General features: G+C 40.6%; 1 protein-coding gene and 1 long non-coding RNA gene across 2 annotated transcripts; both read right to left on the bottom strand.

The window, feature by feature from the left end:
• Nucleotides 1–4,149: 4,149 nt before the first annotated feature.
• Nucleotides 4,150–5,276, bottom strand: LOC148037816 (uncharacterized). The gene is made up of 3 exons (XR_015690697.1): nucleotides 4,656–5,276; nucleotides 4,488–4,528; nucleotides 4,150–4,396 (listed from the first exon to the last, which is right to left on the bottom strand). It is a non-coding gene; the product is annotated as an uncharacterized LOC148037816 (long non-coding RNA).
• A 749-nt stretch (nucleotides 5,277–6,025) lies between these two features.
• LOC148037815 (uncharacterized) lies at nucleotides 6,026–8,686 on the bottom strand. Its single transcript, XM_087676776.1, has one exon. It carries the CDS (start codon nucleotides 8,511–8,513, stop codon nucleotides 6,654–6,656), a length of 1,860 nt encoding a protein of 619 aa, XP_087532902.1. The 5' UTR covers nucleotides 8,514–8,686; the 3' UTR covers nucleotides 6,026–6,653.
• Nucleotides 8,687–10,397: the final 1,711 nt, after the last annotated feature.

The following is a 10,397-nucleotide window of genomic DNA, read 5'->3' as shown; positions in this document are numbered from 1 at the left end:
GCTATTTCCAATAAGAAAAATTAGTGCTATCCAATTTTTTAAATTTAAATAATGCATTTTTAGTAGTGGATGTAATATGTTCTACACACTAAAACATACCAAGATATGCCCAATTGCAAGCTCAAAAGAGACCAACTAACAATAATATTAATATTTCACAAAACCAAAAACTGGCTAAAATAGCATTAAGATCCCAAAATTGAGACAAATGGCTAAAATAGCATCAAGATCCCATAATTGAGACAAATACACACCAACAAGTAGCCAAGATACAGTCAACTACAAGGCTAAAAACTACAAAATCAAGTGCTCATTGTAACAGCAAAGATAATACTAAAATAGCTCAATCACTCTTCAACACATACCAATTTAGTGTGAAATCAATTCTAGCTCAATTAATATTAATCCAAAGGTTGCAAAATTGAGTTTTTGTTATAGAATAGATGCCTTGCGGCACTTATTGGAGTAGTGGAAGACAAAATATAACCCATAGACATCACAAACTCACCAAAACATCAATTTTGTCTCTTTCTTCTTCTCTATTAGTAGACGCAAGCTGATTGCTTATGAGGACAAGCTAAACCCATGCTTATGAAGAAGTAGTTGCCCTTGAGCTTAAGTTGCTCCTATGCTTGCATATAATGTATTGATAAAAAATCTCTATTTGAGCATCTCAAAACCAATTCATGTTGACTTGATTCTAGCCATTAATGGCTGCTCACGTACAACCAAATTGGACTATGTAAGCCCCCAAACCGAGCCTTAATGCTCCTCAAGTTGGAACACGTGACTTAAATATAGAGCTCTATGGCAAGAATAGTACCTCTATCAAGATGCAAACAATAAGCACAAATATTGTAGAAGAATATCAAATCCTCAATCTTCATGACAAAGCTTCCCTCCTCTCTCCTCGCTCCAAGGATGAACTCCCACAAATGTCTCTCTAATAAAAGTTGAGAGGAAAGACATGTTGAGATGTGAGGTAGAAGCTTTAGAGTACAAGAGGGTTGAGAGAGAGAGAGAGAGAGAGAGAGAGAGAGAGAGAGAGAGAGAGAGAGAGAGAGAGAGAGAGAGAGAGAGAGAGAAAGCATATGAGAATTTTGTGGGTACAATGAGTGTTACACTTATTCTTTGTTATCTTCACCTATATATGATTGTACATTGTGTACTTATAGAAGGGATACTCACTCAAATATTGGCCATTAGCCTTTGCTCCAACAATAAAAACTTAGCTATGATTCTAGCATTGTTTTTCTCAGTAGCCCTAGTCCTAGCCCACTTAGTAAAATAATTCATAGCTAGTATGAGATGTATATCTTGGAAGTATCAAGCCACAAGACTAACGGGTCCAATGAAATCGATTGCCCCTCTCCTATGCCAAGCTTGTTGTAAAGGTCAATGGCACTTCATGATAGAAATAAAATAAAACAAACACAAAATAACAAAAAATCACAATCCTCACATGATCCCTTCTTTCGTCATATCCCTTGATGGAGCCTTCACAATTTCACCTAATTAATAATAATGCAAAAGTTGATAAACTTGCCAAAAGACTTACTACATGAAAAGGAGATACTAAGAGGATAGCTCAATGAAAAATAAATTAGTTGGTCATCATCTAACTTTAGTGGACTAAGGGTGGCAAGGCCTTCAACTGTCTTAGCTAAACCAATAATTAAGGTAGTAAACCATTAAGTCCATCTACATGCAATAAAAATCCCAAGTAGTAGCGATTAGTAAACTAAGCCCAACAAGAGGACACACGTGGAAAATCTTAAAGCTAAGAATGAAACTTAGGGAGCAAAGCTTGTATCTCAACTCAACAACGGTAGCATTGCAAGCTCAATTAGTAGGCAAGCTCAAGGTGTGAAATGTGGAATGAGATATTGAATTTTAATGTTTCAATGAGATCCCGAAGTCCCTTAGAGGTAAGGACTTATTGCATTATGCTAGACTAGATTGTCAAATAAGACCAATTGAAATGAGTCTTATGTACTTGGATGTAGCTATGGGCATTGATGGAGTCTTATTAGTGAATATGTACTCGGATGTAGCTACTTTGGGAATTTATTGTATCAAAGGTTATAATGCCCACCACGACTTATATGCACCTCTCTCGGGCTTCAACATGGGTATGCTTTGGATCCTTTCAAGGGACCAAACCAAATCGACAGCTAAAGGAATGTGTTGAGAAGAAGATAGAGGTAGTGCTAGATCAGTTTGTCAATACCACTCCCCCAAAAAGTTGGATGTGTAGAGAGGGTTGAAAAGGCACCCTTGGATGTGATGATGACACGCGTTGATAAAGATGAGGATGGAACCCTCTCTACATGATGGCTGAAAGACAAGATACACATTTTAGTTCATATGCTCTTGAAAGTCCCTTGGATCAACTCATGTTCACATTGTGTAGAGCTGAGTGTGGTGTCCAAGTCACCAAAAATGCAGCATCACTCCAAAAACTCTATTGACATAAGTAAGTACCCAACACATGGTCCAATTATCAATATGATTAAATCAATTATGTTTGTAGTCCTTGATTGTGTCATTGCTATCCCACAACCTTTGCATCATCAATTGCAACAAGGTTGCTCCCTAAGTGTGTATTTCAGCATGATTGTTAGCACCTACTCACATCTAAGAATCTTTTGAGCAATGACAAACTTTCCCCAATGGTTCTTGGTGTTTTTTGCTCATTTAGCAATTGCCACTACTGCTATGTTTAAATGTTGATTCATTCATCCACTTAACATCAAATCTTACAAAAACAAAAGTTACACCAAATGTAGATGCCATCATTGTTGTGCATCCAACTAGAAATCCCATTGCCATGCACATGTTGCAAACACAAAGTAGCTAACCAAAATAATCCTCTCATTACTAAGAACTATGATGATATGTATGTTGTTGAGAGTTCCATAAGAATTGGAAATAGCTCCATTTTTTGCTTTTGCATACAATATAGCATCCTAGTATACATCTCAATTAGTATAGTAAGTGGTTGACCAAAACATTGACAATATATAGAACCATCTTGGAAATCATGAGAGGAATCTTCATTTCAACAAAGAGTGTCGGATTGTCAACTCTCTCTCTCTCAAACTACAGATCATAAAAGCACTTAAGAGAAACTACCAAGATGAAGGCAACTAAAAGGGAGAACCAATGTGCAATTTATCATAGAGCCAAAGTCATCATACAAGAGTTCAAAAAGCCTAAGCACTAAGTTACTTTCGGATAATGATGCACTTTAGTAACTCTTATAACATGAATAGTTGGTTTGTTTTTTGTGCTAATGGCACTTTGACTTGGAAATTTTTTTTGTGCCAATGGCGCCATGAACTCAATTGTACCTAAAACCTTGATATCCATCTCTTTGTCTTATATGCATGCGATGCATCTAAAGAGGATCTCTCTCTCTCTCTCTCTCTCTCTCTCTCATCTTTAAGATGAGCATCAAAGAAATACGCATCTTTAGGATGAGGATCAAAGAATACTTGCAAACAATGTTTTAAATACACAAGCAATCACACTTGAAGAAGCACACGCGAAAGAAGATAAAGGTAGTTCACAGGATGGAACTGAAATTGCAAGTTTGGAGCAATACATATGTGCATTATTCCTCCCTTGAGCTGGCCAATTTCATGGACCAAACTACTCATCCCTAGTTTCATGCAAGTCAATGTGTCCATCTAACCATACCCTATGAACATTCACATAAATCTTACAAAGAGCACCCAAATGTTGTGAGCAAAAGCCAACTTTAGTTCATTTCAAGTGGTGGTTTTCTCAGAATTCTGAATTTCAACTAGGGTTTGTCAAATACCCGTTGCATTTGACATCGGCAAGTAAATGGGACAACTCGAGATTGGATGGTCATGCAGTTATTGCTCAAGGTGGACTTGTTCAGTACCTTGAGAGGGAGAAAAATAATCCAAGTCTTCACGTCCGATAGATAAGCGTACAATGGAGGCCATGAAATGAAAGCATGAAACCCATTCAAGCATTGCCATCATAGGATACACCACTCCTCATTAGGATCATACGCTATGATGTGTAAATGTCACAAAAGCCATCTCATTGCAAGCACTTAATACATTCAATGGCGATTTTATGTATTAAACAACCAGACAAACATTTAATAGTCGATCTCATAAACAAACATTTAGTTGTATTAAACTACAACCACACTAGAATTTTCAATAAATTGGATGTAGAATAGATGGAGTGGTTCAATGAATAGAAAATACAACTGTGCATGATTCCAGAAGTGCATGAAGAAAGACATGATGAGTACATCAATAACGTGGAGTTGTAATACTCATAGATGACAAGTGAAGGACTCCACCGATTCCATCAATGTGTTCTGAGCAGGAAAACTGATGCCATTTAAGCTCTGAATGCAACATGGAGCACATTTAGCTACATATAGTGCATTGATTTTTGGAAGGGCATAGAGAAGATGTAAGACAGTACGTATATAGAACCTATGTGCAATAGCAATGGAGTAGAACACTCGTATAAAAACCTGAAACAAGTCAAAAATCATTATGCTGAATATTAATTTTAAGCATGCCAAACATAACATGAAATTAGTGACAAGCAACGCTAATAGTAATAATCAAGCATGAATCTATAACTCACGTATGACTTACCATAAAGCAGCCAATTGCAAACGTCGTATGTGGAGAGTATTGGAAAGATAAGCCCACAAGGCTATTCTCCGCAGACCAGTCAAATTCACAACCATAAAGTGCTAACAGAACATCACGATTAAGTTACATGATTAACACTATTGCTACTTGCATATTATGACTGACTTCACGGTGTATGTATAAGTTCATAAAAAGAACATACTTGCCTTTCCAGTGCCAACAACAGTGTTGCATAAAAATGAATTCTGCAGAATCATGCAGAATTTGGTCAGCTGGGGGATGCACAACCATGTGCTGAGATCTCATGGCAGCCTTAACCACAGTTGCTGAACATACAACCAGATGTTTAGGCAGTAAAAACACATACTTACCATGTTGCCTGTCATCTGGACAAGAAACCAAGAAGAGGAAAAGGACACAATGTGTGACAAATCAATTTAATTCTCTAGTGGGAGCATAGCGATTGGAAAACAATGGAGAAATTGAATCTGTGAGTGATGAATCTTCATGCAAAAAGTAGCCATTTTATGGGTGGCTGCAAGACATGGCTTCCTTCCACAATCAATGATGCCTGATTTTTCTCAAGGGCCAAATATTTGGCATCAGAATAGAGAAATCGTGATTGCAGGATATTCCCTCTGGCTTGATGTGCATGGGAAAGATAACGGACAAAAGGCACAGAAGATTTTTTATCAAACACTGCCCAATGCACACCACTGGCCACCTAAAGCTAACCTGAGGAATTAGACCATAATGCCACTCTTCTCAGGTTCCAAGTACCAGGATGGAGTCATTGGTTCTGCAAAACTAGTGCCTACGATATGAGTAAGAAATTGATTTCTGCCTTAACGAATACAGCACCTCTTCACAGGCAGGCTCAGATGGTGTTTCTCATAAGCTTTTGCCCTAATTAGAAGTCTGGCAAATACAGGAACATGTAGGTGCGATGAACAAAGGTATTCATGCAGCAAAAGAAGAAATTGAAATCCCGCAACGGCCAATGCCTGGGCTGACAATGCACCATTCTTGAGCCATTATGTAGATGCAATGAACACAGGTATTCATGCAGCAAAAGAAGAAATTGAAATCCTGTAACAGCCAATGCCTGGGCTGACAATGCACCATTCTTGAGCCATAATGTGCTTGCCAGTCATAAACTATCCTAATCATACTCTAGCCCTGTGTGTGCCATCACAATAATGTGATTTCACTCTCTCTGCAGCTCTGCTCCCGTCAGGCCCAATCCGCCCTTGGTATACTTCTGAGATCCTAAAAGCTTGTGCATCAAATTCCTGCACAATAAGTTTGAAACTGCAAACAGTGATACTACCAAGTATCACAGAATGAAAGTTACAACATGATTCAACATAAGTATCAATTGTCAGAGAGACAGCATTAGTGAAACAATATACATGGCCTTTCAAATTAAAATGATGGCCTCACTAAGGATCAGGATTCCTTGTTGCATCTAAGCCGTTTGCCAGTGCCTGCAAGCATGACAGCTTCCCTGGATACAAAACCAAGACGTCCATCAGCAAACCAAGCTGGCATGCACAAATATTTTTACAAGTGAACAATCACCTAAGTTGTAACAATCACTCCACTGACTGGATCCAGCATGGCATTTCCAATCTTCTTACAATCAGATTCAGGAAGCCAGATCTGAAGGGGTGAAGAAATTGGGACCTTTTGCCAGCTTCAAGGAGAACAAACTTCCTTGCAAGAGGACTCAGCTCTTTCACATGCTCCATGATGCAAGGTTATGGTGGTTTTGTTGGGGGGGGGGGGGGGGGGGGGGGGTTGCGCGGGGCGGGGCGCAGGTCCTTTCTAAAATGAGGAAGCCCCTTCAGCATTTTACAAGGTCAGGGTACGAAAAACCCAACAGATGAAATAAGCTTTTCTCCCCACAAATCATCTGACAAGGCATACAAGGAGAACTATCATCACCATTGAAATAGTGCCAGAGAGCTTGCTTTGTAAGCCTGGTCCACCACTACTTTACACTAATGATTGCTGGAACCCTGCCTGTACAGCATGTGACAGATCATCTGCACAAACACTAGAGGGTTCCAAGGTACAAGAAACGCCCTCATACCACTTAACATTATCTTGATAATAATTGTCAACTGGCATCCCTATAAGGGATGCGTCTGACCCCACACTTACTCCAATCCGCCTACCATCTTGTTCACACACTAACAAACTTTTACTATCACAAGGTGAGCATGCATCTTTTACAGCATCCATCCATTTAGAGTCATCTCTTTCACCAGGTACTCCTTTCACTGCTATGGAATGAGCCAGTCTTTCTTGATTCCAATGTGCATCTGACCCAATTGCAGCTACATATCCTGGATCAGCATCATGAACAAGTTCATTGCCTTCCTTGCTCCTATGCACATCCTCCCCCCAGTCATCAAGCCCTGGGTGGTTTAACAACATTTCACCTGTTTGACACTTTGCTTCCAGGAGCCCATCTGTCTTCTGTGCATCTTCCACATTCCTTATTCTTTCAATCATTGTTGTGAGATCTTGAGATAAACTGCTCAACACATCATGGGAAAGGCTACCAAGTTTTCCTTCAAGCTTCTGAAGCTCTACTGAAAGCTCATGGACCTGTTGCAGTGCCACATTACAAGCTTCAGCCTCATCCTTTGCTGATGCTTCCAAACATTGCTCCTCTTTTTGGTCAAATGGCAAGATATTATCCATATGAAGACTTGGGGGTCCCACTAACCTATGTATAATCCTGGCACTCCCCTCATGTGGCCCAGGCTCATGTCCAGAGTGAATTGCATAGAGTTTGAAAATAGCCTGGCCTTCTTCCTGATAAGTAAAGGTCTTCTCCTTTTCACTGTAATTTGTAATGGGAACAATAGCCCTTATGCGGAAACCACAACCACAGCGCTTGGATGTGTATCTTTTTCTCTTCAATACTCCTGCTTTCTTAGAATTGGGTTCACCAGCCCTGTGGCAGCAATAATCCTTCACTTCCGCAAGGAAAGGCTTATACCGAATGTACTTCTGGCGTATGCACAGGACTACCTGATGCTTGGCTGCGAGCTGCTGCAACCGAAGTGGGACATCCTTGGCCAAAACCTCAAAAGACTCGGTGTACTCAAAGCGCCTCCTTTTCGATCTTCCCTGATTACCACACGCATCAACACAACACACCGGGCAAGAAGCAACACAGACCTTGATGTAAGTCTCTGGGATGCCATAGAACTTGGCTCCCACTGTCCACACCTGCTTGATCCGCTCTATGGTCTCTTTCAAGCCAAAATGCTTCAAATCTGCATCACCATGAAACCCTAGCACAATGTTCTGCCACTGATTTATGTGCGGAACAAACTGGTGGGAATTGTTTTTGAAGTAGAGCATCTCATTGCCGTCCTCATCAGTCTGTGCATGCAATCTATCCTGGACGCGCTTCCACCCTGTGGAGTAAGCCGTATCCTCGTTGCGGTCCTTCCAGACACCGCGCCACGAGACCAGGATGGAGGGTGGGGTGACAACTCTGATCTCATCAGGAGAGGCGTACCTGTTGTCACGAATGCACTGCACCATGAGGTGGTAAGAAGCGCGGTTGAAGGTGTAGAACTGGTTGGAGACGTAGGGCTCAGGGTCGATGAAACCAGCGGGGGCAGCGGAGGAGGAGGTGGGGGAGGGGGAGGAGGAAGAGAAGGGGTTAGGGTTGAGGGGGTCATCGTCTGCATCGTCGGAGTCGAGGTCACGGTCAGGGTCATGGAGGGAATCATGGCTGGGGCTGTGATGGGGGGACTGCTGCTGAGGGAAGGCCATCAGGTGGTGGTGGGCGTCTACCACCAGCTCCTCCTGCCCGCCATACACATCGGCCATGGCGGAGCCTGGCGGGGAGGAGGAATGAGGAGATAAGGGACCTGCTGAGTCTGCACGATATAGCCTCACGCTCTCCTTTTCCTCCTCCAGAGTGTCATTGAGTGATGTTGATGACGACAATGACGATGATAAAGTCCTGTCTCAGTCTCTAGCACAGACAGGAAAGCAAAATGAATTTGTTGCCCAATATGCACTAGAAGATCTCTTTCGAATGGGCGCCTATAGTCCCAGTACTCATGACGGAACAAGCGATCATCTTTCTCATAAGGCCTTTTGCAAGAGTAAAGATTTGAACGGTGAGGAGCGTTTGAAGTTATGGTCCAGAATACGATTTGTTGGTTTTGTTATTTTGTGTTCTCATTTGGGATGCTACTAATGTGTGCTTGGAAGTTTTTCTCCTAAGCTAGATTTATTAGGAATAAGTTATACGAGCCTAAATATAGATGAGTGATCTGTCCAATAACGAAATATGCTTCCTCATTCGTTGTGGAGGTATGTTAGTCCATCCGTATATGGTCTATTGTGGATTGGTAGAGTGGTGCGGGACTTGGTATTTTTTAAATATGTTTTGTGGTAGTTTGCATTGTGAGTCTAAGTTGTAATTAATGTTGAAATCTCCGATAAATATGAAATGTTGGACTTGTGGAAGTTTGTAATTATGCTCTCGATTGTAATTGTTGATGTTGTTATTGATATCACTTGGGGATTTGCAAATAAAAATCACATTTATCTTTTTTATTATATTTGTTCTAACTTTTATTGTAAATATTCAATGTTATGTGTTTTTACAAGTTGTATTTTGCTATTGTATTCTCTACTATCTCTTATTTTCAAATTTCACAAAGCACAAACCAAACATGACATGTCGGCTGCCAAGCGTACATGGCAAGGAAAGAACGGAACGATCTCCAATGCCAACTTTTTAGGATTTTATTTTTTTACAAAAACATTTTTCTCTACGTGCCTTGCAAGGTCCCATGCCGTTTGCGTTGTTGCCCCTTGTAGATTCCCATGTTGTTTACATTAAATCACTTCACTACCTTCTCTCTCAACCTAGGCAAAGTCTACTATAATCACTACTACTAGTGTTCCGTGGGCGTGGAAGCGGCATGCGAAGTTATCGTGCGATATGCTCAATAATCCATTTCTCCTCTTTCTCCTTCCTATTTCCCCTCTCCATTTCCAATATGATTTCTCTCTCTCTCTCTCTCTCTCTCTCTCTCTCTCTCTCTCTCTCTCTCTCTCTCTCTCTCTCTCACACACACACACACACCAAACTTAAAACTAAAAGTAGTTTAAAAAATTTGTAACACAAAATGCTTGACATAGAAACAATCTCTTCCATGCACCATATTTACAAACATTCCTCTCGACATCGTAAGCAATCATATGCTTGCACACACGATACTTAGAAACAACAATGTAATACTAAAACGGGTAATAATCGAGACAAAGACCAAGTACCACGAAAAGAATTTCTATAAGAGACCTAGTGAAAATGAAGCCACAAAGGCCAAGTATAAGGCACGCAAGTGTTTCTAAGCACCATAGGTAGATGGCCGATACCAACAAAAAAAGACAATGTCTCGAAGATGCCTAATAGAAACAAAGCTTCCTCTTCTTTGAGTAATCATTAACAAAATCTTCTTTGTTGAGCAAAACATGCGAAAGCGAAGTCGGGAATGATCCCATAGTTTCCATTGGTAATCGCATGGGCGATGCAACGGTCCTACCACCTGCATTGGAACAAAAATCACAATATAAGTACGTGGAACAACAACGTTACACTAAAACGGGTCATAATTGAGACAAAGACCAAGCACCACAAAAAGAATTTCTATAAGAGACCTAGTCAAAATGAAGCCACAAAGCCCAAGCATAAGG

This window comes from Lygodium microphyllum, chromosome 4, assembly GCF_053477565.2.
Source record: "Lygodium microphyllum isolate KBCC chromosome 4, Lygodium_microphyllum_v1.1.10, whole genome shotgun sequence".
Taxonomy (NCBI): domain Eukaryota; kingdom Viridiplantae; phylum Streptophyta; class Polypodiopsida; order Schizaeales; family Lygodiaceae; genus Lygodium; species Lygodium microphyllum.
Note: the sequence above shows the minus strand (reverse complement) of the source record. Positions and strands in the feature narration are given on the sequence as shown.

Bases quoted from the DNA above. Each gene is read 5' to 3' on its own strand.
- LOC148037815 (XM_087676776.1), bottom strand. From the start codon at position 8,513: ATGGCCGATGTGTATGGCGGGCAGGAGGAGCTGGTGGTAGACGCCCAC.